A 27,883-nucleotide genomic window follows, 5' to 3' on the forward strand; every position below is an offset into this window, starting at 1 on the left:
GCCTTAACCCTTTCCTATTCTTTTCTATGGCACTCAGCAAACAGAGGAATTGATCAGCAAGTGAACATACAAGAGAGGTTTGAGTAGAATTCACCATGATGTATAGGAGTTGTAGGTCCTGGGATGTATAGTTTTGGTATGCAGCTTTCCCTTTACTCTATGTTTCTTGATATTATGGGAGGAGCTGCAGACCACATGAACTCCACCAAAGTTGGAATTGGATCAAACTTGGCACACAGAACCCCCATGACCAACAAAACACACTAGAGGTCTTTGGAGGGATTTAGAGGAGTTGTAGTTCACCTACATCCAGAGAGCACTATGACCCCAAACAAGGATGGATCTGGACCCAACTTGGGATATGCCCAAATTTATATACTGGTGGGTTCTGTGGGTAATTGGCCTGCACATATTGGAGTTGAAAGCACTGGGATGTATAGTTCACTCTATACACGAGCACACTGAACTCAACCAAAGATGGAATTGGACCAAACTTGGCACACAGAGCCCCCATGACCAGCACAAAATACTGGAGGCCTTTGGGGAAATTCACCTTGATTTGGGGGAGTTGTAGTTCAACTTCATCCAGAGAGCACTGTCAACCCAAACACTGATGGACTTGGACCAAACTTGGCCCACATAACTGATATGCTGAAATTGGATTACTGGAGGGGTTTGGGAGGGAACTGGCCTTTCTTTCTGGGAGTTGTAGTTCACCCACAACCAGAGAAACTGTGACCTCCACCGATGTTGTAACTGGACCAAACTTGGCACATAGAACCCCCATGACTCACTCAACCTACTGGAGGGATTTGAGCGGACTGGAGGGGTTTGGGGGGAACTGATCTTCCTTTCTGGGAGTTGTAGTTCACCCACAACCAGAGAAACTGACTTCCAACAATGATGGACCTGGATCAAACTTGGCACACAGAACCCCCATGACTCACTCAACCAACTGGAGGGATTTGAGCGGACTGACTCACTGTAGTGGGAGTTGTAGTTCACCCTTCAGCCAGAGAGCACACTGAACCCCACCCATGATACATCTAGAGAAAACTTGACCAACATAACAAACTAAGTATTGATGGAGCTTTTGGGGGTTAACCTGGCATGATGGGAGTTGTAGTTCACCCACAACCTTCTGCATTTTGGACATTTCAAATAACCCATGTAATGCCGGGTACCCAAGCTAGTTAAAATATTAGTTAAATATTGAGTGTTGTGAATCTCTCTGTTATGATGTCCGCCATTAAAAAAAAAAATAATGTCATGTTCTTTTCTTCCCATATATTAAGAAATCAAAAAGCAAGAATATTATTATTATTATTAGTAGTAGTAGTAGTATCATCATCATCATCATCATCATCAAGTCTGACCAAAAAGGTCTTGAATTAACGTGACTAATTAGAAAACAAAGTAAGAAGGTTGGCTAAAATGGAAGGCTGTTGGAAAAGAGGACACTATACCTGTAGCCTCCAGATGTGTTCACTCTCCTTGGAGATGTCCTCCACCGTCTCCCCCATCAAGGCGATCAGCATGTTCAGGAGCAGCACAAAGGTTAAGACGACGTACGAGATGAGCAGCAGCAGGAAGAGGATGGGATACTTGGCGTTTTCATTGATGTCCAGGTCACCCAGGCCAAGGGTCAGCCGGAAGAGCTCCACCTCCACGCTGCCCAGGGTGCTGTAGTTGCTGCACTTGCTGTCTTCCGGACACGTCTCGATCAGCGCAGCCAGGGCTTAAGGTTCAAAGCCAGACAAAGCCAAAAGTCAGAGGGGTCAATGGTAACTTTCAAGATGTTGCACTCTACCACTGAAGCACCTTTTCACCCAGCACTACATGAGAGTCTAGTAATACTATACAGAACTGTTAGTTGAGGAAAGCAGGTACAAAGGGAAAAAATGGGGCATTTCCAAAAGAGTCAGTAGAACAGAAAACACAAAAATAGAAAATACAAAATAGTAGTAATCCAAAAATGGCAAAGTACATAAAGTCAAGAGAACCAGAATCCACAGCAGTTATTCAAACCAGAAATCAGGAGCTTCTTCCAAGGCAGGACCAAAACATGAATCAGAGCATGAAACTTGAATCATGAACTTGAGACAGACAGGAGAATCTTCCTTTTGCAACATTGTCTCCTCTGAGATGTTTGAAGCCAAAATACTTAATTTCAACCTGTCTAGGCGCCCATGACATTATGCCGAACACACCTGGACTTCAAGGTCTTCTCACGGATTCTGTGAGAACATCTAGTTTGTTTATTGTTTACTCCCTCCTTTCTCAGGCTTAATCTAGTTTCCCGGGAAAACTCCCCAGCAGGTCAAGGACTTTCACTTTCCCCTATTGCATGGAAACTAGCACCAGGATCCAAAACATCAGCCTCCTCTTCCTAAGTCTCATCTGCTTGCAATTCCCTTTGATCTGAGGTTGCAATTGTCTCTGTTCACACAAAGACTCTTCATTTTGAAACCCATCATCCCTCTCATCCTCTGACAAATCCTCAGGCGCTTGCTGTGCTACCACACAAGAAAATGCTTCACTCCCCACATTGCACGCTTCCCCAGCAAAAATCAGAAACTGCCAAAGTGTGTTTACCTACGCCGAATCCAAGCAGAAAGACGATATACACTGCCATGAACTTGATTACGTCATTCAAAATGACCTTTAAAAAAAGGAGGGGAACACGAGAAAGCGGTTATTGGTAGATAGAAATGGCGTAGTATTTCTAATAACAGAAAATACTATTTGATGAACATGTGGTATAGTGATAGCACCTGGGTAATGACTGTGAATGTCATGATGCAATACCTAAGCCAGCTGTTGTTACTTTGTCTATGAAGTTTAATTAGGTTTGTTATATTATCAAATGTGTTTATTTTGATGTAATTGTCTGTATTGTTTCTTTACGACAATTGAATGTTTGCCTTACATGTTGGAAACTGTCCTGAGTCCCTGTGGGGAGATAGGGTGGTATACAAATAATAATAATAATAATAATAATAATAATAATAATAATAATAATAATGTGGTAATGGCTTAGCCATAACTATGTGAGGGTTATTGCAGAGGGGTTGCATCAGCCAGTGTCCCTTACCTATCAGCAGGTGGCTATATAAGAAGGATGAAAGAATCCATCTTTCTCTCTCCTGTGTGACTCAGTGTGAGTTTCTGCCTATGTTTTGTATGGGACTAGGATCTGCGTATCCAGATGGTATATTTGTATATACTTTAGCGTCATACAGGGAGCATACTACCCCCCTGCTATGTCAGCTCCACTGGCTGCCGATCCAGTTCTGAGCACAATTCAAAGTGCTGGTCCCGACCTATAAAACCCTATATGATTCCGAACATATCTCCCTCTATGTTCCACCTCAAAATTTAAGATCTTCTGGAGAGGCCCTGCTCTTGGCCCTGCCTCTGTCGCAAACATGCCTGGCGGGGACGAGGGACAGGGCCTTCTCAGTGGTGGCCCCCTGCCTGTGGAATTCACTCCTTGGGGAAATTAGATCATCTTCATCCCTCCTCTCCTTCAGAAAAAAGTTGAAAACTTGGATGTGGGACCAGGCCTTCAGGTGACTATGCTGACAAGGATAATGGCAATGAAGACAAATTACTATGGACTATGGAGAAGCTTGACAAAGTCTCCAATCTCAGAATCTCGGCTAGATAAGGCCATATGGCTGTTATATTTAAACATATTTTAATTGAATGGATTTAATGTTTTTAATTTTATGCAATTATTGGTTTTATTATGTACTAGCTGTACCCGCCACGCATTGCTGTGACCAACCTTCCCTCCCTCCCTCCCTCCCTCTTTCTTTCCTTTCCCTTCCTTCCTTCCTTCCTGCCTGCCTGCCTGCCTGCCTTCCTTCTTTCCTTCCTTCTCTCCTTCCCTCCCTCCTTCCTTCCTTCCTTTTTTTCTTTCCTTCTCTCCTTCCTTCCTTCCTTCCTTCCTTCCTTCCTTCCTTCCTTCCCTCTTTTATTCCTTCCCCTCCTTTTTTTCTTTCTCTCCTTCCTTCCTTCTCTACTTATTCTTCAACGGTAACTCCCAGCAATCCTCCTGATTGATCTATCTATCTACCTACTATCTATCTATCTATCTATCTATCTATCTATCTATCTATCTATCTCTATCTAATCTATCTATCTTATCTATCTGGAGGATTGCTGGGAGTTGCAGTCCAGGAATAGGAAATTGGAAATATGCAGGGATTGGGATGCTCTCAAAGAAATCCAAGGAGAAGAAAGCTTGCATCTTGGAAGCAGTGCATTTGGAGCATCCTCCTCCCCTAAAGGGCCTGGTCTAGGGGATGCTGGGAGATGTCATTTTTGCACATATACTGTATCATCATTTAGTTTTTTTTGGGTTGTGAAGTCCTTTCCACTGTTTTTTTTTTGAGAGGGGTTTATGAGTGATGGTCATTTGTTGGTTTGTTAGGGGTGTAGTGTCCAAATTTCGTGTCAATTTGTCCAGTGGTTTTTGAGTTATGTTAACCCCACAAACTAACATTACATTTTTTTATTTATATAGATTGTTATGTACTCATGTACGCATTGAATCATGCCGGCTGGAAGCTGCCCTGGGTCCCCATCCCCCCGGGGTTTAAGAAGGGCGGGGTACAAATACTTGAAATAAATAAATAATGGTGAAAAGTAAAGCCTCTGGATATTTTGCATGAAACCTGAATCCGTGAGTATACTAAACAGTGTATATAGATAAGGTCAGATACTGGGAGTTGGACTCTGCTGATAGATGGGTGAAATGCATGTTTTTGCTGTGAAAGGACCCTGCTGTATTTTTGCTGGCTTCTGGGACACTTGCTATCCAGCTTGCAGTGTTCAGGGAAGTCGTGATTTGGAAACTATAAATCTCTTCACCTCATGACAGTTAAGACATGAGTGAGCAGATGGTCCACTGGGAACAATTCTCTTTTTTACTTCTCCCCAGATGGGTATTTTCACCACATTTTTTTGCCCCCAACTTAGCTCCAGGATAGGTTTTTTGGGTTTCTGCCCACTAATGGTGGCATCTAATCTTTGGGATATTAAGGAATCAAATCTAGTCAATTGATCTTGTACGTAGTCCTCAATAGGTCACCCTGAAAGGGTCTTTGAGTGAAATTTGCAAATGCTAAATGAAATTAGCAGCTTGGAAGAAAATGTTTTTAAGAAACAAGATGTGACATGTAGAGCTCATACAAAGTTAGAACTTACATAGGCAGTTGTGTTGTGGTTAAGCCAAAGGTTGTGGTTAAGTGCAAAGTCTGCAGGTACAAGAAGGTACTTTCCATCAAAAGGTCAAGGGAGGGGGGCTGGAAAGAGAGTACTTTCCATGACCTATTACTTGAGTATAAAGGTGAGCAGAAACAGAGGAGGGGGCGGCAGTCTTTGAAAGCACAAACAGAAGTGCTTCTGTACGTCTCATGTTGATCAGCTTGATTAAATGGTGTCTTACATGAACCAATTGGACTCTGTGGATTTCTTCAAAAACGGACCCCGCACCCTAAACCCGTGATCCCTTACAACCCGACTAAGATTTTGATGTCACCAAAACACCACTCTCCTTGTCCACTTGAGGAAAAGTGCTGCTACAAAAACAAACAGAAAATGAGCAAACACAATCTGCAATACCAGTACAAAATATCCCTACCTAAACTCCAGTTCATGAAAAAGAGAATATGGGGAAAGAGGACTTGCCTGCTGGATCATGACGCTGTAGATCCCCATGGACTGCAAACCCCGGGTGAAATAGAGCATGTTGGCCCATCCCGAAGACATGGCCAGGACCAAGCACACCAGGTGCTCCTTGTAGGACAGCAGGTACAAGCAGACGGAGAAGATCACCAGCACTGCCTGGATGAAGCTGGCAAAGGCAACGGAACAGGGAAGTCGTCATGAATGAATGTCTTGGTTCAATGTTATGGAGTCTTGGGAGCTGTAGATTTATAAAGTCTGGAGCTTTCCCTGTCAAAAAAAGGCTGATGCCTCACCAAACTACAAATCCCAGGATTGCTTCGTATCCTGGACCATCCTCTCTGGACCATTCTCCAAAAAATTTGAATGCTCTGACAAATTTGTGAACATATTCCACGATGACATGATGGTAACAGTCTTGGATAGCAATGGCTCCCAAAGTGACCCATTTAAGGTGGGGTCAGATGTCTTATCGCCCCGACCTCATTTTAATAATAATAATAATAATAATAATAATAATAAACTTTATTTTTACCCCGCCACCATATCCCCAAGGGACTCGGAGCGGCTTACATGAGGCCAAGCTCAACAACATATCAATAAACAAAAGCAATAAACAAAAACAATAAATACAATACAATTAATATAAATCACATATAAACAATAACCAATAAACAATAACAGACAAGGATTTAAAAACCTATAGCTGGGCCAAATGTAATAGTTTAAAAATTAAAAAATAAACGCTGGGCATGAACAAGGTAGGATATAACTGGTATAGGGTTTTCGAAGAGAGATGAGGGAACGCAGTCAATCCCAAACCAGTAGTAAAGCGCATTCTGGGGGCATATTGCTGAGAATTTTCCTTATTCTGGGAAGGCACACTGGAACAGCCATGTTTTCAGGCTCCTCCTAAAGACTGCCAGAGTTGGGGCATGCTTGATGTCCTTGGGAAGTGAGTTCCAGAGTTGGGGGGTCACCACCAAGAAGGCCCTCTCCCTCGTCTCCACCAATTGTGCCTGCGAAAGAGGCAGGAGCGCGAGCAGGACCTCTCCAGAAGATCGAAGAGATCGTAAGAGTTCGTACACGGAAATGCGGTCATGCAGGTAGGCGGGTCCCAAACCGTTCAGGGCTTTGTAGGTAAGAACCTGCACCTTGAATTGGGACCGGAAAATGAATGGCAGCCAATGGAGCTCCTTAAACAGGAGGGTTGACCACTCTCTGTATTTTCCATCTTCATCGCTATGATACTTCATCTTGTTGATGAGAAGCTTCCCACCAGAGTGGAAATCATCTATTGGACAAATGGCAAGCTCATATTTAACCTCAACAGACTGAATGCCAAAACCAAGGTCACAACAACATCTGATATAGAACTCCAGTATGCCGATGATAACATAGCCTGTGCCCCCTAGGGCATCTGCCACTGGAAGAAAAGACTCTGCCAAGGGGTTATCTCAAAACTGGGCAAGCCCAACTTACAATGCAAAATGGAACCAGGCGTCCGAGAGAATCGACTGGAGGTCCGAAGGCCTGAGCAAGAAGATGGCGACGCTCTGCAGCAACAAACAAATAGGAACCACATGAATTTTTTTATTTCTGAAATCAAAAGTCTCCCATAATCATGAGATCCCCCTCGTAATAATTATCAATTTTCTTTAAAAGTTTTTGTATAATTTTTTCTTGACCTGTATTAGGAGCATATACATTAACCAATGTCATTCTTTTACCATCTAGTTTTATTTTTACAAATAAATTTTTTCCTTGTACATCCGCTATTTGATGGATTATTTCCACATTAAGGCTATCATGAAACATTATCCCAACTCCTCGGTACTTTTTAAATCTGCCCTCCACCACTGTACTCCACCCCTTATAGTTAAACAATGGTGTTGCATCAAATATATTTTTGTGCGTCTCTTGTATCCACGTTATCATTATCTTATACTTTTCCATGGTTTTGTGTAGTCGTCACCTTTCAACATTCAAAGCTAATGAATTTATATTCAACGAAGCCAATCTTACTTGAACCATTTAACAATCCACCTATAACCTACTATGGGAACTACATGAAGACACACATCACAAGTTGCCATGAAGACATCATCATAATAATGGCAGCCAGTATATCACCTCTTTAATTGCGATGAATATGGCCCCCAGCATCACAATCATTTGGCCTGTCAACTGCAACCATCCCAGGTTGTCGGTCATGGCAAGAGGGTAAGGCGGAGGCTGTGGAAGCGAGAAGGAAGTTGGAAAAGTTATGCACGAAATTATCTGAGATTAATCTCTCCTCTACCTACACTTGCCAATAGGCCCTGCTAACCATGATATCTGCCTTTCATTTGTTGGAATTCAACCCCACACTGGCCAAGTCTCAAATCCTCAGTGAGGAGAAGTTAGTTAGCATTAGAATAGTCTAAGGGTTTCCCTTTCCTCATGTTTGTTGAACATGGAATATATCTTTTTCTTCTCTCTTCTCTCCATTTCTGCTCTGATTGGTTGTTCTACTGCAAGCTTTTCGGATCTGATTTCTGCCTTTTTACACTTGAGTATGGAGAGTATTTGCTGTGTGCTTTGAGATCTCTCTCTGCTTGTGTGTCAGGAGAGATGACGTGATGGCGTTTTCCCTCTCTTGTTTGACTCCTAAGCCACATCACATGGCACTTCACGTTCTGGTCACTAAGGTGCTTGTTTATAAAACGATTGTTCTCCCAGCCCTGCTATACACCTGCGAGACGTGGACTGTCTACAGATGTCACATACAACTCCTGGAATGATTTCATCAGCGCTGCCTTCGGAAAATCCTGCAAATCTCTTGGGAAGACAAGCGGACAAACGTCAGCGTCCTGGAAGAAGCAAAGACCACCAGCATTGAAGTGATGGTTCTCCGCCATCAGCTCCGCTGGATCGGCCACGTTGTCCGGATGCCCGACCACCGTCTCCCAAAGCAGTTGCTCTACTCCGAACTCAAGAATGGACAAAGGAATGTTGGTGGACAGGAAAAAAGATTGAAAGATGGGCTCAAAGCCAACCTTAAAAACTCTGGCATAGACACTGAGAACTGGGAAGCCCTGGCCCTTGAGCGCTCCAGCTGGAGGTCAGCTGTGACCAGCAGTGCTGTAGAATTTGAAGAGGCGCAAATGGAGGGCGAAAGAGAAAAACGTGCCAAGAGGAAGGTGTGTCAAGCCAACCCCAACCAGGACCACCTCCCACCTGGAAACCGATGCCCATGCAGATCAAGAATAGTGCTCCACAGTCCCCACAGACCCACCATCAGCACACTGATCTTGGAAGACAATCCTACTCAGACAACTAAATAAGTAAGTAATTACATGTAATATTACTAATAATATTACAGTATACTGGTGTAGAACAATATAGGAATGTATGTTACTAATATTGTGCTACGCTAATAATATAATATGTATATTTTATTTACATATAAGTTGTAAGCCGCTCTGAGTCCCCTTCGGGGTGAGAAGGGCAACAAATAAATGTAAATAAATAAATAGTTTTCCCTAACATAATTTTGGTGTTGGAGATGAGAAACCTCCTAAGGAAAGCAAATGCCCATTTCCATAAGTAAATAAAAATACCCCTTCTGGGGTTGCACTTCTCATTCAAAATTTTCTACTCTGATGTAATGCTACAAAAACCATCAGGGTTTCCAAAGGACACACCGTACCATATCTGCATGAGGCCTGTAGTAGGAGATCATCGTCAACAGGACATTGTAGACAAAGTAGAAGCAGCACGACATGAAGAACATGTGCCTGGCGAACCTTTTCCACTTCATCCGCAGCAAAGACTGCAGAGGCTCCAAAGCTAACATTTCGTGGCGATTCTGCAGGGATGAGAAGGCGGGTTAAAGGTTGGGATAAACCACCACGTAGAAACAAACACATTCAGAATACTTAGAAATGGAGAATTCAAGCTCTGAGCATTGTTAACCGAGCATGAGACCAGTCATAAATTTCCCCCTATCATTACCGATAGCCATATCATTTCTAACCCCTCAATAAACATTGTCACCCTTGACTTTTGCTTCCATGTTTCTCCTTTTGCTTTTTTGAGTCTTTGTCTTCCTACTTCCACATTCTAACAGCCGGCCCGGTGGCCGCTTCGGCCACATGGCTCCCATGGCCTCCCCAGCCCTGAAAACAGAGCTCGCCTTCTCGTTTCCCCCTGCATGCACCTGACCTTTGCCCCAATAACCTCGGGTATGCTTTCCCCTACCGCGGATATGGAAATCGACCCTTCCCCCCGTATCCGCGGATCTATAGTTTATGTTTCCTTTTCATCCCCCTGAACTCCCTCTCCAATCTTCCACCCCAGGGTCTCCAGAGTCGTCAGGTCCCCTTGGGTAGTCATGAATCTCCTGCGTACATGTCCTCTTATCCCTGTGGATACCAAGCCTCCCGAGGCTACCGCCTTCCTTTTGATCACTGGCACTTTTTGGTCTTATTCTTATATGGTGTTGTAAAACACCTCCCCCACTTTTTAGCAGTACCTAATTTCTCTACTTACAGCTCTAAGTTGTTTTCAAACTGCTTGGGGTAAACAGTGAGCTGGGCTGACAGTCGGATGCTCACCTTGACCCGCAGCTTCGAGCTGGCAACCTTTTGGTTGGTAGATCTTATTGCTGCTGGTATTGGTGATTTACCAGCTGTGCTCTAGCCTGGTCTTGTTGATCTTCTGTACCTTTTAACTGATGCAGCTACACTTACCCCAATATTTGTATTGTAGACAATGATATCCAGCACTGAATTTTCTGAGGTAGTATCCAGTTCGGTCAAGTCATAGAGGTTTGACTGCACAGGGCCGTATGCCCAGTCGGTGAACTTCCGAGAAAGACTCCGGATGGGCTTTTCTTTGATTTCTCTGCTGAGAATGTACTTCAGAATCTAAAGAAAGCAGGAAGTTGATTCAAAATCCTAAACTGCCAGAATCCTAAAGTCATGCATGAGAAGAAGAGCATCAACATCTCCTGGCTGAAATGAGGCTGAGCGGAGAGAAAACTGGGATATCAATGTGAAGTCGAACATGACATAAAAGATTGTAACTTATAGTTTTGCTAAGGACATAGTTTTGCTAAGGACACCAGACTGGATAATAAGGGTTAAGCCTTGGTCAATTTGCCAAGACGCTAACAACAAAAAGGACCCTTCCCATGTTAGATAGTGTGTACATTTAATCAAGGTTTTATGCCCTCGGTTTCATATATAGCAGAAGGTAACACGTTTATTACTCAGAAATCCCCTCCCTTTACACTTATGTGCTCTCTTGAACTTCTATGGGACTCTGGTGGGAAGGATAAGTGGGTATGTTTTCTATAACATGATTTCTATATTTCGATATTCCTCCCTGTGTATCTGACCTTTTCTTGACCCTTTTGCCCAATCTCCCTTTATTGAAAAATGTATAAAAATACAAGGCAGCCACCCCTGCGTGACCCTGGAGAGAGGGAAATCTCCAGTTGACCTCAGAGTTGGCCCCCCAGAGGAAGCGGTCATTTGGCAATTATAATCATACCTCAATAGGATGGAGGGGGCCTTCGGAAAGCCACACCTCATCCTAATCTGTCACCCATTCAACTTTTCTTTCACTAAAGACTTCAGTCAAAGTTCCCAATTGTTCCCATATCTCCGCACTGGAAAAATCCGGATCTTGGCAGGATCGCCAAACATCAATGTTTATTGCAGCCACTCAATGACAATAGGAATGGCTGGCTCACAGGCCCCGGGACTTGCTGGCCGCATGGACATTTCCTACCTCCATAATCCTCTCAAGAATCCATTGTTTCCCTCTCGTCCCTCCTCCCTCTCTCCTGATTCATCAGGACACTGAGGCGGCAGAAGCCCAGCGATTGGCCCAGGCGCTCAGGAGGTGGCCAAGCCTCCTCCCAGCTGTAACTAAAACATCTCTATATTCCAAGAATCTAATGGAGTCTGAGCTCTGAATAGTCCCAGATCTGATCACATGGCCTGTAGTCCCCCTCACAACATAAAGGAAAACTGCATACCAATGCACACAAATACAATACTAAGCACTGGTCTAAAGCATCTCTCTATTCCGAGAATCTAATGGAGTCTGAGTTCTGAATAGTCCCAGATCTGATAACATAGTCTGTAGTCCCTCTCACAACATAAAGGAAAACTGCATACCAATGCACACACATACAATGCTAAGCACTGGTCTAAAGCATCCCTCTATTCCAAGACTCTAATGGAGTCTGAGCTCTGAATAGTCCCAGATCTGATCACATGGTCTGTAGTCCCTCTCACAGCATAAAGGAAAACTGCATACCAATACACACAAATACAATACTAAGCACTGATCTAAAACATCTCTCTATTCCGAGAATCTAATGGAGTCTGAGCTCTGAATAGTCCCAGATCTGATCACATGGTCTGTAGTCCCTCTCACAACATAAAGGAAAACTGCATACCAATACACACAAAAACAATACTAAGCTATCTGAATTATATACATAACAAATTACTAGTGGAGGCTTCAAGAAGGTTGCCGTTTCCAACAAATAGGAGCCCCAGTTGCTCCTGAAGCAGCTTCCCCTACCACTAAGATTATGATATGACCCAAATCTAATTCACACCCTAATTTTGGTGAGGTCATTTTGCCAAAACAGGTGAGCATTAGATTTGTGCTACCGATCGAAGTCCTTTGAAGGCATACCTCGAGCTTCCCGGTTTTGGCGGCCAGCTGTAGTGGCGTCAACCCATCCTTGTTCTTCATGATCTCCAAATCCCGGTTTCTGCTTTTCAAGAGGATGTCGTCGTACATCCGCCGCACAAAATCGTTCTGTGTTTTGAAGTCTTCCGCCACGGTCACCAAAGCATGCAGGATGTTATTTCCTCTGGAATCCTGGCACATGAGGTCCGTCTTGCCGTTCTCCATCAGCAACTGGACAATGTCGGGCTGGTTGGTGCACGCGGCTAAGGCCAAGGGCGTCTCCCCTGCGGAAGGTGGCAAAAGGGTCTGTTGCACTCTAGCATTGAAACGCCTTTTCACCCAGCACCACACCAAAGTCCAGTAATACTATTTAAAAAGGTCATGAGTTCGAAGCCAGCCCGGGTCGGAGTGAGCGTCCGACCAATTTGTGTAGCTTGCTGTCAACCTTTGCAGCCCGAAAGACAGTTGCATCTGTCAAGTAGGAAATTTAGATACCACTTATGTGGGGACGCAAATTTAACTAATTTACGAGGCCATAAAAATCTCCAGCAAGCATGCAAAGAATGAGGAAGTACTTCATCAGTGTCACAAAGGGTTGGTGAAGGAACAGCTCCCCTGGTGACCAAAATACCCTCAAGAAAATGTATTGTCAAAGGCTTTCATGGCCGGAATCACTGGGTTGTTGTAGGGTTTTTTTCGGGCTATATGGCCATGTTCTAGAGGCATTCTCTTCTGACGTTTCGGCTGCATTTATGGCAAGGAAACAGACCTCACTACCTCTGAGGATGCTTGCTATAGATGCAGGCGAAACGTCAGGAGAGAATGCCTCTAGAAAATGGCCATATGGCCCGAAAAAACCTACAACAACCCACCCTCAAGAAAAGCTGGAACGTTAAATTGCCTCTGTGTCTGTCTATATATGTTGTGTGTCTATGGCATTGAATGTTTGCCATGTATATGTACATTGTAATCCGCCCTGAGTCCCCTGCAGGATGAGAAGGTGGAATATAAATACTGTAAATAAATAAATAAAATAAAGAATACATAAATAAATCCATAAAACAAAATACAGGAGCTACTTGCAAGGCAAGCCCTTACAACAGTGGTTCTCAACCTGGGGTCCCCAGATGTTTTTTGCCTACAACTCCCAGAAATCCCAGCCAGTTTACCAGCTGTTAGGATTTCTGGGAGTTGAAGGCCAAAAACATCTGGGGACCCCAGGTTGAGAACCACTGCCTTACAGGAACAAAGACATGAACCAGAGCATGAAACATGAAACTTGAATTATGAACTTGAGAGAGACAGAAAAATCTTCCTTTCTCACCATTGTCTCCTCTGAGAGGCTTGATTTACTTAATTTAAGCTCATCAGACACCCATGACATCATGCCGAATACACCTGGACTTCAAGATCTTGCCACAGATTCTCGAAGAATATCTACTTTGTCTGTTTGTATTCCCTCCGTTCTCAGACCTAATCTAGCTTTCCAGGAAAACTCCCCATCAGGCCAAAGACTTTTCCTTTCCCCTGTTGCCTGGGAACAAGCACTGGAATCCAAAACATTGGCCTCCTCTGCCTCAGTCTCATTTGCCTGCAATTCTCATTTTGAAATCCCTCATTATTTATTTATTTGTTCTATTTATATACCACTTTTCTCAGCCCTCAGGCGACTCAAAGCGGTTTACAGTAGCAAAATTCAATGCTCAAACATCATAAAACAATTAAAAACAATGGCATAAATATAAGATCAATTACAAAGTCAATAAAACATAACTCATTAACGTCTCTTAATTAAAATCAAGATCCAATCTCAACATCCAGTCGTTCCATATTCCTATCTTCGTTACACTGCCTTTTCGAACACCTGCTTGAACAACCAGGTCTTTACTCTCCTACAAAATGCTAACAAAGAAGGGGCCGATCTAATGTCTCTAGGAAGGGCGTTCCATAGATGAGGGGCCACTACTGAGAAGGCCCTGTCTCTCATCCCCGCCAAACGTATTCGTGACACAGTTAGGATCGAGATTAGGGCCTCCCCAGACAATCTTAACGTCCTAGCTGGTTCATAGGAGGAGATGTGTTCGGACAGGTACGCATCCTCTGACAAATTCTCAGACACTTGCTGTGCTACAACAGGGTCTGCCTTAGAAGAGAAAGGACTTCAAGGGAAGCCAAGGCACACACAGAGACGTGTGCCTCAAAATGAGTACGTTTCTCTGCAACCCCATTCGTACCGATTTCTGGGTTTTCTTACCGAAATAAAAACCTTCGTATTTGTGCTTTGGATTGAAGAACACACCTTCCGCGCGGGCATTGACATCGGCACCTTTCTCGATAAGGGTCTGGGTGATATCATACTGCCGCCTCTCGATGGCGATGTTCAGAGCTGTTTGCCCTGTGGGTGAAAAACACAATATCCACCATACTCTCCAAAAATAATAAAATCACAAAGCAAACACATAGGGAAAAAGTTGCTATCAACTAAGTAAGTATTGGTGCAATCATGCCAGTGCCCTTGACAAATACCTTTGTATGCCTCCTCGGTGTAGGCTGCGTTAATGAGTCGTTCTAAGATGAAATTTTCTTCGGCAAAGGAGAGGAGCATATTCACAATTTCCTTGGTGTTCTGGTTGATATTTAGCAAGGCTTTCATCAGGCAGGTCTTGCCCGTGTCTGAAGAAGTCATCTTTTTCATCAGATATTCTGTTAAATAGAAACAGAAAAGCTTGGATGAAGGTTTTCTGTTGCCCTGGAAACTAGGACTCAATGGAGCCATGGGTTCAAATCCTGGGAAAGGAGATCCTGATTATAAGAGCTGTTCAGCACTGGAACTCTCTGCCTCAGAGTCCAGCAGAAGCACTTTCTTTGGAGGCTTTGAAACAAAGGCTGGATGACCATCTGATGGGAGTGCTTTGTTTGTGCTTTCCCTGCATTGGATGGCCCTTGTGGATCTCTTCCAATTCTAGGATTCTTGGCACACAGGTTGGGAATGTTAGCTCTGAATGGGAGTGACTATGTCCACCCTTTGACTCCCATCTTCATTAGGATTCATTAGTACAGTAGAGTCTCGCTTATCCGACCTTCGCTTATCCAACATTCCGTCTTATCCAATGTCTTTTTCCTCTAGCATTTCCCCGTCAATTAAAGGAGCACTCCCCAACTCTTTCTCCATTCCCAATTAGTGAAAAAGGCAAGACGAGGAGGAGGAGGAGGAAGGGCGGAAAGATGCAGGAAGCATCCTCCTCTGATGTTTACCTGACATACTGTCAGATAAGCGAGACTCCACTGTATATTCTTAAAGTATAATCAGTCATCAATTTGGCAATCTTCAATTTGACCGGGCTTTAGCACAGCAGGTTAATCACCAAGCTGTAATAAATCTTGCCAACCTGAAGGTTGACAGTTCGAAGCCCAGGTCAGGGTGAGCACCTGACCTTTAGCCCAGCTTCTGCCAACCTAGCAGTTCAAAAACAAATGTGAGTAGATAAATAGGAACTGCATTAAAGCGGGGTGGTTTTTTAGGCATGGCGTTTGGATCAGAAAAAAAGAGGAAGTTTACAAACAACGAAAGCTCTTTGGTAGGGAAGATGGAGCGACAGCACCTCCCTGTGGTTGGAACCGAGCACAGCCTTCAAAAGATGCGGCTTGCTTGGGCCTGAGTTAAGTTCAGAAGAGATGCCTGAGCTGGAAGATTCCCAAGGCCACATTCCTGGGACAGACCTTTCACCACTTTTCTCAGAGCGACTGTCTGAAAATGATGCTGAGATTGATTTGCCAGGTGTAGAGGTGAATGAGGGTAAAGATAATGAAAGAAGGGAAAAACTTATATATACTTCTATCTGTTGTCTGTTTTGTCACTCTATAATCGGCAATGAATGCTTGCTGTCTACGTGTTCTGTGATCTGCCCCGAGTCCTCTTTGGGGTGAGAAATGTGGTGTCATACACCAGAGCACAAACATCTCTGACCTTAAACAGCACACCAGTTTGGTAAAATCAGCAAGCAGTTTATTGTAGAATATATGTAAACAAAGTAGTAAAAATTAGCAAAACAATAAAAATACAAAATAGTTCATAAGCTTCAAAGGAGAACCAGATCCACGAGTCTATAGAAATCCATGAAGTAGGGCACATGAAACCATGAAACAACACAGCAGGAAAATCCTATAGACAAAACTTACACTTTGCAAAAAAACTTGGTGCATGAAACTTAGAGCACTTGAAACCAAGACCATGATAAAATAGCGACGTTGCCTCAACTGAGGCAATTCACTCCCATGAATCATTATAATCCTTTTCCATAGCCCATGTAAACCACTGACAAGAAAGCATTCTTCTTGACTTTCTCACTAGATAACAATTTGTTATCTTTCTTTTGCTGAAGCCAGAGTGATCGCCCCAGTTTCTGAAAGCTCTGTTTCTGTTTATTAAAACTTTGATAATAAACTCTGTTTATTAAAACATTCACCTCTAGGTAAAGGTAAAGGGTTTCCCCTGACATTAAGTCCAGTCGTATCTGACTCTGAGGGTTGGTGCTCATCTCCATTTCTAAGCCAAAGAGCTGGCATTGTCCGTAGACACCTCCAAGTTCATGTGGACTGCATGGAGTGCTGTTACCTTCCCGCTGGAGTGGTTCCTATTGATCTATTCTCATTTGCATGGAGCCCCCAGTGGTGCAGTGGGTTAAACCCCCGTACCCGCAGGACTGAAGACCAACAGGTCACAGGTTCGAATCGGATGAGCTCCCTCTATCAGCTCCAGCTCCTCATGCGGGGACATGAGAGAGGCCTCCCAAAAGGATGGTAAAAAATATCAAAACATCCAGGCGTCCCTGGGCAACATCCTAGCAGATGGCCAATTCTCTCACACCAGAAGCGACTTGCAGTTTCTCAAGTTGCTTCTGACCCGACCAATAAAAATTGCATGTTTTCAAACTGCTAGGTTGGCAGAAGCTGGGGCTGACAGCGGAAGCTCACGCCGCTCCCCGGATTCGAACCTGCGACATTTTGGTCAACAAGTTTAGCAGCTCAGTGGTTTAACCCACTGTGCCACCTCTACAAATCAATCTCAGAATCTTTTTCAGACTGTTGCTCTGAGAAAAGCGGTGAAAGGTCTCTCCCAGGAATGTGGCCTTAGGAATCTTCCTGAAACAGTTCATTTAACTCAGGCTCAAGCAAACCGTCATCTCCAGGCCCATTTTCAGGGACACCATTCCCATCATGAGCATTAACATGGACATCATTCCAATCAAGAACACCAACATGAACATCAGGCACAATCTCAGGCTGAACAGGCAGAATATAAATACTGTAAATAAATAAATGAATGAATAATAAAGCCTAACTTTGCCTTACCTTGGATTGTCATATTCCTGCATGCATGTGAGCGCTCCCTCAGTTCTTCAAGGAGGCCCTGCAGTTCTTCTACGTTGCCTTCTGATACTGCCCTGAACAGATATTTCTTGAGTTTTTTCCGGCGGTTGCTTTGCCGCGTACGCTGGGAGGAGCTCGTGCTGGATTCAGAGACAGAAACAGCATTGCGGTGAGGGAGCGAGAAACAAAATATAGCTACGTCTCTACTATTCTTTCTCATGCATGCAAGTCTTAAACAGAATTCATCATATATGTGGTGGACTGTTCCTTCCACCTTCCAGAGAAGGACCTTTCGCATCTTCTCACCAATAGCTTTCTGCATTTGGGGTGTATTCGGTCATGTCGTCCTGGAGAGACTGCGGGGAATCCATATCTTCGCAATTGGCTGAGGCGCTGGAGGAAAAGTGAAAATGAGAATGTCAAATGAGGCAGGACAATCTCCGGCAACGGACATAATAATCACCAGACTTTTTGAGCAGCTTTCAAAATGCCCTGGTTTCTCTTTGCATGTTAGCTTTCTTCTCTCTTTCTTAGAAGGGCCGTGAATTGTACCTACTATTGAGTGACTTGTGTATTTTTGGATGTAGAGTGTTCCCTCACCTATCGCGGATGTTCCACTCCATGGCCACCTGTGATAAGTGAAAATCCGCAAAGTAGGGACAATCCGCTCACTCGAGTGGTTGGAATGCCCCTACTTTGTAGCAGCTTCCTCCTTGCCACCTCCGCTGCTCCTTGTCTCGGAGGTCCCTTCATCGCCAGGCTGGGTTGGACACCCAAGCCTGGCACCCAGCCTGGCGAGGAAGGAACAGGGAGCAGCGGAGGGACGAGGAAGAGGATGCTGCCGAGGCCCTCTTCGACAGCGACCTCCTCCTCCTCGGCAACTTTGCTGTTCCCTGCCTCGGAGGCCCCTTTCTTGCGAGGCTGGGTGCCCATTCTGGTGAGGAAGGAATGGAGAGCAGCTATACAGTGTTCCCTCACTGCTCCCCGCAAAAGAGCGAGTCTGCAATAAGCGAACCGCAAAGTAGTGAGGGAACCCTGTAAAGGTAAGGTAAAGGTAAAGGTTGTCCCCTGACATTTAGTCCAGTCGTGTCCGACTCTGGGGTGTGGTGCTCATCTCCTGAAGAGCCGGTGTTGTCCATAGACACCTCCAAGGTCATGTGGCTCGCATGAATGCATGGAGCGCCGTTACCTTCCCGCTGGAGAGGTACCTATTGATCTAACATTTGCATGTTTTCGAATTGCTAGGTTGGCAGAAGTGGGGGCTGACAACCGAAGCTCACACCGCTCCCCCGGAATTGAACCTGCGACCTTTCAGTCAACAAGCTCAGCAGCTCAGCACTTTAACTCACTGCGCCAGCAGGGGCTCCTCGGGGGACGACGACACTGTACTATGTAAATATAAAAGCTTATTTTTCTGTTAACACAAGGAGGGGTGTTAGGATATGTAAGAAATCACTTAGTGTGTGTGTCAACTGTAAAATAAGATGCATGAAGCTGATTGGTTAGGCTATGCCCAGGAAGCTAGCTGAGCCTGGGAGTTTTGGTTACTATTACATTTTTCAGGCCTGAGCTATGCAAGTACTTGCAGAGAAGCAGAGAGAGAGAATTTGGAGTGTGTTCTTGCTTCATGAACACACTCAAGATTTTCCATGTGGAAAATCCTGCTGGAGGGAGACCAGTTTACATCTCTCTGAAAGGACATTATGTGAGTCGATGCAATTGATCACATGATTATATATATGTATATATTGTATATATGTATTACGAAGAGAAAACTACTTGTTCTTTATTGATCGTCTGCATGGCATATTTTCTTTCTCTGGCAAGACAGTGTGTGGACTGATTGTGCTGGTACAGCTGTGCCAGGAGTTTGAATGTCCTTTTCTTGCACTGTTAGTTTGTATGAATCTATTTGGGCCATGCATTTTGCAATTGGGTACCTTTCCCCAGGTTGCAGTCATAGGGCCATCAATCATCATTTGAACCTTTAGATCCGCCCTTTTCCCCAGGTTTGGTGGGAAAAGGGGACTTTTAGTTCAGTCTCACAGTTTGGAGCCTTACAGCAGGACGTGTGGGCTTTTCTCTGTCCCACCTGTAAAAAGCTTCACTTCTTACAGCTTTTGCTGGGGAAAAGGGAAAACCTCTACAGCTTTGCTGGGGAGTAAAGTTACAGTTCCACAGCCTTTGCTGGAGGAATACAGCCAGCCTTTGCTGGGGCAAAATAAATAATTCCTACAGCCTTCGTGGAGAAACTAAAGGACACCAGCTTGGCAGATCTACAGCAACTATTGCCTGGTAAGGGACCACTCGGGCTATCCATAACGCAGCTTGGAGCTGGGAGTTGGGGCCTCACGCCAGCAGGGTAAAGAAAGATTGCCCAAAGTGGGGTCGGAAGGTTTCCCTAAAGAAGATAGGAACAGTTTAACAAGCAGTTGCCTGTCCCTTGTTGGCAGATCAAGAAAGCTACTAGTTTTTCAAGATTATATAGCATTTAATTCATTTGTTCGAAGATTTAAGCCTTAATATATAACTTTGTTGAACCTATTTTGAGCCTCTACAGAACTTTGTGTTGGGAAACCTATGGGACCCTTTAGCTGAGGCACCGCAGCATCCCATTGAGCATACAGAAAGCATGTCTTGTAAACAGACATTGTCATAGGCCCAGCGCGCAACAGCACACTGATCAAACGTGAACGATGCATGATTTTACATCACGCCACACCTACCATTGGCGGATGTTGGAGTCCATGGGCTTGGAGAAGACGGGCGGCGATATCCGGCTGGGCTCGGCGCCGCTGTTGTCGAAGGCTTCAATCTCGAGAAAAAAGTGGGAACTGTTGAACACATTGGGTTGAAGCCGTGATTAGTGGGTTCAAAAATACAGAACAGCCATTGAAGCACGAATCGCCTCCCTGTGCATTTGAATCCTGGGATGGGTCATCCTCCTGTATCCACATTGGCACCGGGTGAAAGAAGGTGGGAACCCTGTTCGGCCTTACGAATGACCAGGAGGACCTCTGTCTTGTTTGGATTTAGTTTCAATTTGTTTGTCCTCATCCAGACTATCACAGCTGCCAAGCACCGGTTCTGGACCTGGACAGCCTCCTTAGCAACAGGTGGAAAGGAGGGATAGAGTTGGGTGTCATCTACATACAGATGACATCGAACTCCAGATAATCAGTTTCTTCCAAGAACACATGAAGTTGTGAGGTGTTGAAGTCGAACATGACCCCCCCCCCCCCCAAATAAAAGATAGTAACTTATAGTTTTGCTGAGGACAAGGACACCAGACTGGATAATAAGGGTTAAGCCTTGGTCAATTTGCCAAGACATTAACAACAACAAGGACCCTTCCCATGTTAGATAGTGTGTACATTTAATCAAGGTTTTATGCCCTAGGTTTCATATATAGCAGAAGGTAGCACATTTATTACTGAGAAACCACCTCCCTTTACACTTATGTACTTTCTTGAACTTCTATGGGACTCTGGTGGGAGCGATAAGTGGGTATGTTTACTATAACATTATTTCTATATTTCTATAATCCTCACTGTGTATCTGACCTTTTCCTGACCCTTTCACCCAGTTCCCCTTCATTGAAAAATGTATAAAACTACAAGGCAGCAACCCCTGCGTGACCCTGGAAAGAAGGAAATCTCCAGTTGAAAAGACCCTTATCAAAAGACACTATTTGCATGGAAAAAACAAAGGACTGTGACCTCTAGCCTCGAGTTGGCCCCCAGAGGAAGTGGTCGCTTGGCATTTATGATCATAAATCAACAGGACAAAGGAAGCCTTCAGAAAGCCATACTTTGTCCTAATCTGTTACTGATTCAACTTTTATCCACTGAAAAACACAGCCAAAATTCCCTCATTGTTCCTGTCTCTCAGCACTGGAAAAATCCGGATCATGGCAGTCTTGCCAGACAATCAACGTTTATTGCCACCCATCAAAGACAATAGGTTGGCTGGCTAGAAGGCCTCCTGAGGACTCGCCGACCACAGGGACACCACATATTTCCATAATCCACTCCAGTTCTCATTGTTTCCCCCTCATCCCGCCTCCCTCTCTCCTGATTTGTCAGGACGCCGAGGCGGCAGAAGCCCAGCAATTGGCCCAGGCACTCAAGAGGTGGCCAAGCCTCCTCCCAGCTGTAGAGTGTCAGCCAATCATCGTTGAGCCGGCAGACGAGCGGGGAATGGGAGATTCAAACCTGGCAACTCTGTTTCTGTATAAAAATGGCTTTTATTTGTACACATGTTATGCTTATCTTGGCGAAATATTGTTGTTCTGCATCCTTTTCAGCTGAATCGCAATAAAATCATCTCGGTGGCGCTTCCTTCAACTTTGGTGAGATTTCTTTTGGGAACTTAGGAAAAACCTTTTAAATTGGGCTTCTCTTTGCTCACCATTAAAGTGGGTCCGGAGGGTATCTCCTAAAGGCCAGACCCTTTTAAATTCCTGCTCGATTTCAGTGTCAGTGGTGAATTGGAAGGGATATAACTCCATCTTTTCCTTAACACACCCAAGACACCTTATCTTTCAATGATAATTGGGTTCTCAAAGGCTTCTTCCTGCCAGTTAGGCCATCCAAGGATAAGAGAAGCAATTGGGGAGTAAATCTCTGGTGGTCTGAATCTCATTCGTAAATCTCCCAGAGGTTGGAAAACTCAGAGAGCGGCAGCCAAGGAATGTAATTAAATGGGAGGAGCAATTGCAGCTCTGGCAATTAAACTTGCTCTCGGTGGAGTTGACACCCGAGGAATGTTGGGTGCCACACCTTCCTGTTTCCTCGGAGGAGGAAGATTACTTTGGACTGCCTAGATCAGCATTTCTCCGCTTTCCTAATGCCGTGACCCCTTAACACAGTTCCTATGTTGTGGTGACCCTCAACCATAACATTATTTTCGTTGCTACTTCATAACTCTCATTTTGCCACTGTTATGAATCGTAATGTAAATATGTATTTTCATTCTCCCATGACAACCAACAGAAAATACTAGGAGGGTTTGGTGGGCATTGACCATGAGTTTGGAAGTTGTAGTTCACCTACATCCAGAGAGCACTTTTCCTCTTTGACTCATTGGCTGCTCACTTTCAAAGCCTAGAAATTTGCACTAGAAATTTCAGTGTTTTGTTCCTGTGTAATCCCTCTCCCAGAGTTGCTGGACACCTCATTGCTGACCTCTGCTCCAATGACAGTATCTAAGTCGACTCTTATGTGTGAGCTTTGAATTGTATAGGGAAGGGTTTTGTTTTATGCTCCTAATGCAGTGTTTCTCACCCTTCCTAATGATGTGACCCCTTCATACAATTCCTCATGTTGTGGTGACCCCCAAACATAACATTATTTTCATTACTACTTCCATAACTGTAATTTTGCCACTGTTCTGAATCGTCGTGTGAATATCTGATCTGCAGGATGTATTTTCATTCACTGGACCGAATTTGGCACAAATACCTGATACACCCAAATTTGGATACTGGTGAGGTTGGGAAGGCATTGATTTTGTCATTTGGGAGTTGTAGTTGTTGGGATTTATAGTTCACCTACAATCAAAGAGCATTCTGAACTCCCTCAACGATGGAGTTGAACCAAACTTGGCACACAGATCTCCCACGACAACAAATGGAAAATACTGGGAGGTTTGGTGGGCATTGACCTTGAGTTTGGAAGTTGTAGTTCACCTACATCCAGAGAGCACTGTGGACTCAAACAATGACAGATCTGGATCAAAAATGGCATGAATACTCAATATGCCCAAATGTGAACACTGGTGGAGTTTGGGGAAATAAAACTTGACATTTGGGAGGTGTAGTTGTGGGATTTATAGTTCACCTACAATCAAAGAGCATTCTGAACTCCACCGACAATGGAACTGGGCTGAACTTCCCATGCCTTGAAGGGGCCTCCCTTCAGCCTCACACGCTCTCCCTCTCCATGGCGTGTGGCACCATGCTGCCACGCACTGAGCACGCCTGCTCTCCCCTCCTCGCTTGGAGTCTCATAAACAGCCCTCCCTTGGTTGTGAGGCCGGCCAATCACAGTGGAGGAGGGCTTTCGGTGGGAGATTTGCCGTCTGTTTTCAAAAAGGAAGAGGACAGGCTGAGAGATCTTCATCCTTCTCTGCCAAAGGAGTTTCTAAGACCATCAGAAATATATGTTTGCAGATGGTCTTTGATCCTTTGAAACATCCTCACCACCACTCCCAGGGGTCCCGATCCCCAACACTGGCTTTGATGGAATCGGATGCCTTTGTGGTACACTCACCCTTCTGTATCCATGGGCTCAACCATCCATGGTTTGGAAATATTCCCCCCACAACACGATCCATAATCCACAATACAACAGGACAGAAACTCTATCTCAACAGCTATATGATGGATCAATAATTACCATGAGACTACTTGATTCGCCAGCTTTCCCTGGTGGGATTGCCCCTGCGTGGGTGTGGCGGGGTTCCTCACTGTGCCCCGCGTTCCTTCTGAATACGTGGTACCAACTCCGCTGTGGGGAAAAACCCAACAAATATATCATCTTTTGGGGTCACCACTTCATCACACTTACTAAATTCCACTGAGTCCTACACTTCAGAAGTGGTAACCCACTGTGTTCATCACACTAGGTTGGGTTCAAGTGTTGACATTCTTCTCTGTAGCATACAGACTAATTAAGATATAACTCTCTTAATGCAAAGTGATTACTGACAATACAGCGGCTTCTAAAATGGAGTCTCAGTCTGAATAATCCCAGCTCTGGTCACATGGTCTATAGACCCTCCCACAACATAGAGATGAGACAAAACTCCATATCAATACAGACATACAATAGAGTAGGTAAAGGTAAAGGTTTTCCCCTGACATTAAGTCCAGCCATGTCCGACTCTGGAGGTTGGTGCTTGTAAAGAGGCCACTAATTTGTGACGAAGCCACCACCTGTTTGTAACAGGAGCCACCACTTTATAAGGGCTTATTAAATTGATAGCGTAGCTAGTAGCTACTAGTAATATTGATCTGGTCTTTCTTCAATATGTAGCGTGACTTAACTTGGAAAGGATTTGTAACAGGCTTTTAAAAGAAACTGTAACAAGTTTATTGAAATGTAGAAGGAGCTTGATGGTTTCAATGTTTCTTGACTCTTAGAGGCACATATCTTCAGAGGTTACATTTATAACATTCCTTAAAACAACTCTGGAAAGGACTCTTCCTTCCACTAAACAGGTTTCAAACTTATTTTTCTTCAAACTGTGTTTCTTTCCTTAACTGAATACTTCAGGTGCAAGCTTATTCTTCCTTTGCAATATTCTGTTGCAATAAAGATTTTCCACTGAGTTTCTCTTACACTTTCTACTCATACACTAACTACTAACATCAACTCGACTTATCTAAACTACTCAGGCTAAAAGCCAAAACCTTCCTGATTCTCACTACAGTAGAATCAGCCCTTCCCTGTAGTTTTTAAACTACAGACTACCTTCCTGGTTCTCACTACTACAGAACCAGCCACTCCTGTAGTTCACAGACTACAGACTGACTGTTTTAAAATGGCTGCCCTGCCAAGTGGCAGTTGGCTCCGCCCCTATTTCTATGGTAACCCAGCTCAAAGTGAGCTGAGCTGGCTACCATCCCCCCCAGTTATGCAACTTTAAATACTTACCCTTTTAAACATCAATCTATAATTATACATAACTGCAGGTTAAAATTCACACTTCACCACAGTGCTCATCTCCATTTCTAAGCCGAAGAGCCGGCATTGTCCATAGACACCTCCAAGGTCATGTGGCCAGCATGACTGTATGGAGTACTGTTACTTTCCCACTGGAACAGTACCTATTGATCTCACATTTGCATGTTTTCGAACTGCTAGGTTGGCAGAAGCTGGGGTTGACAGTGGAAACTCATGCCACTCCCCGGATTCGAACCTGCAGCTCAGCAGTTTAACCCACTGCACCACCAGGGCTCCACAATATAGTAACAACCTGAACAATAACAATAACTTGTATAAGAGGCTTGTAGAAGGTTGCTATTTCCAACACGGCTTACCTTCTCTTTGTGGATGTGCCTTCGGCCGGCCTTTTCTCTGGCGGAGGGACCAATGGGTTTGTTTTCTTGCCGCCCATGAGGGGCACCAGCTCTTTGATCTCTTTGATCATCGTCCTAAGAGAGAGAAGATTAAAGTTTGTTAATTTGGCAACAGAAACATGAAACTAGAAAAACGTTTAGAATCAAGACCATCATGATTTCCAACTTTGACGAGACTGGGGTAACTCTTTCCCTTGTATCAATATAAAGCCGTTCCTGACCCCAGAGTTGAAAGGAAAGCATTTCTCTTGCCTTTACAACCAGATAAGGATTTCTTATCTCTCTTTTCCCGCAGACGAATTGACCTTTGTTGCACCTGAGAACTTTGTCTCTGTTTACAAAAGTCTTGCTTTCTATCTTTACTCACATTTATTTATTTATTTGCAGTATTTATATTCTGCACTTCTCACCCCAAAAGGGGAATCAGGGTGGATTACAATGCACATATACATGGCAAACTTCCAATGTCATTTATACATATAACATATATAGACAGACAAAGAGGCAATATAACATTCCAGCTTTCTGGTATCATGAGGTTATGCTCCATTTCAGCCACAGGAGGAGCTGTTGCTTCACAGTCCACTTGTGACACCGGATCCTTGACGGAGTACTTCCTCATTCTTACGCATGCTACTGGAAGGTTTTATGGTGTCGTAAATTAGTTAAATTAGCCTCCCCGCATAAGAGTAAAGGAAAAGGATTTCCTCTGACATTAAGTCCAGTTGTGTTCGACTCTGAGGGATGGTGCTCATCTCCATTTCTAAGCCGAAGAGCCGGCGTTGTCCATAGACACCTCCAAGGTCATGTGGCTGGCATGACTACATGGCGTGCCGTTGTCTTCCCGCCAGAGGAGTACCTATTTATCTACTCACATTTGCATGTTTTTGAACAGAAGCTGGGGCTGACACGCCACTCCCCGGATTTGAACCTGTGACCTTTCGGTCAACAAGTTCAGCATAAAGCAGTACCTAAATTTCCTACTTGACAGGTGCAACTGTCTTTCAGGCTGCATAGGTCAACAGCAAGCTAGACTATTAATGGTTGGGAGCTCACTCCAACCTGAGCTGACTTCGAACTCATGACCTCTCGGTCAGTAGTGATTTGAGTCCCCCTCGAGGTGAGAAAAGCAGTATACAAATACTGTAAATGTAAATAAATAAATTAATGCAGCTGGCTGCTAACTAGCTGGGCCACAGCCCAGTTCTCATTACATTCAACAGCTTATTTATCTAACTCTAAATATCAAGTAACATGATCTTTTGCAACCGTCTTCATTAAACAAGACCTCCGTCCATCCAAAAAGCAACTTTCTATCATGAGGACTAGAAACCAAGGGTACAATTTGCCAAGCAATGCAAGACTCATTCCTTTTTCCTGCCTGGCCCAATGAGTCAGTAACAAGAAAAAGATATCATACCCTATTTATATCCAATGAAATATGTCTGTGCCTTGTGTTGCATGGGAAAGCTGGCAGAGAAGGATGCCAACCTCTAGGTGCATCTGCACTGGAGAATAAAAGCAGTCGGGTCCCACTTTCAATACCATAAGTCCATACTATGCAGTCCTGGGAGTTATAGTTTCGTAAGCTCTACACCCTTCTCTGGGTGCATCTGCACTGGAGAATAAATGCAATTGGGACTTACTTTAAAAGCTATTATTATTATTATTATTATTATTATTATTATTATTATTATTATGCAGTCCTGGGAGTTATAGTTTCCCAAGGTACATACCCTTCTCTGGCTGCATCTGCACTGGAGAATAAATGCAGTGGGGATCCATTTTAAATGCCGTTGTTGTTGTTATGCCAAGTCTCCATGCTGTGCAGTCCTTGGGAGTCATAGTTTTCCAAGGTCCGTACCCTTCTCTTGAATGCTGGAGCAATACTAGGCACGACTCCACCAAACACTTCCCTGCTTCAGTGTAATGAAAGATAGTTCTGTTGATTGCCACCCCTCAAGACAATACACTGATCGGCTAGAAGGCCCCCTGAGGACTCGCCGACCACATGGACACCACATATTTCCATAATCCACT

At 44.2% G+C, this 27,883-nt stretch overlaps 1 protein-coding gene across 1 annotated transcript in view; it reads right to left on the bottom strand.

The window, feature by feature from the left end:
- Positions 1-27,883, bottom strand: part of TRPV3 (transient receptor potential cation channel subfamily V member 3) — a 39,791-nt gene that overhangs the window by 2,915 nt on the left and 8,993 nt on the right. Inside the window, exons 2-16 of the mRNA XM_067472088.1 lie at positions 25,805-25,918; positions 24,159-24,269; positions 20,487-20,594; positions 18,067-18,153; positions 17,743-17,900; positions 14,917-15,093; positions 14,645-14,785; positions 12,394-12,674; positions 10,428-10,604; positions 9,386-9,544; positions 7,828-7,929; positions 7,177-7,250; positions 5,698-5,863; positions 2,596-2,662; positions 1,467-1,738 (exon numbers count right to left, since the gene is read on the bottom strand). Of these exons, the coding sequence (XP_067328189.1) occupies positions 1,467-1,738; positions 2,596-2,662; positions 5,698-5,863; positions 7,177-7,250; positions 7,828-7,929; positions 9,386-9,544; positions 10,428-10,604; positions 12,394-12,674; positions 14,645-14,785; positions 14,917-15,093; positions 17,743-17,900; positions 18,067-18,153; positions 20,487-20,594; positions 24,159-24,269; positions 25,805-25,914 (2,190 nt within the window). The 5' untranslated portion in view covers positions 25,915-25,918. The remainder of the gene's footprint in view (positions 1-1,466; positions 1,739-2,595; positions 2,663-5,697; positions 5,864-7,176; positions 7,251-7,827; positions 7,930-9,385; positions 9,545-10,427; positions 10,605-12,393; positions 12,675-14,644; positions 14,786-14,916; positions 15,094-17,742; positions 17,901-18,066; positions 18,154-20,486; positions 20,595-24,158; positions 24,270-25,804; positions 25,919-27,883) is intronic.

The sequence above is a fragment of the Anolis sagrei genome, chromosome 11, assembly GCF_037176765.1.
Source record: "Anolis sagrei isolate rAnoSag1 chromosome 11, rAnoSag1.mat, whole genome shotgun sequence".
In the NCBI taxonomy this organism is placed as follows: Eukaryota; Metazoa; Chordata; class Lepidosauria; order Squamata; family Dactyloidae; genus Anolis; species Anolis sagrei.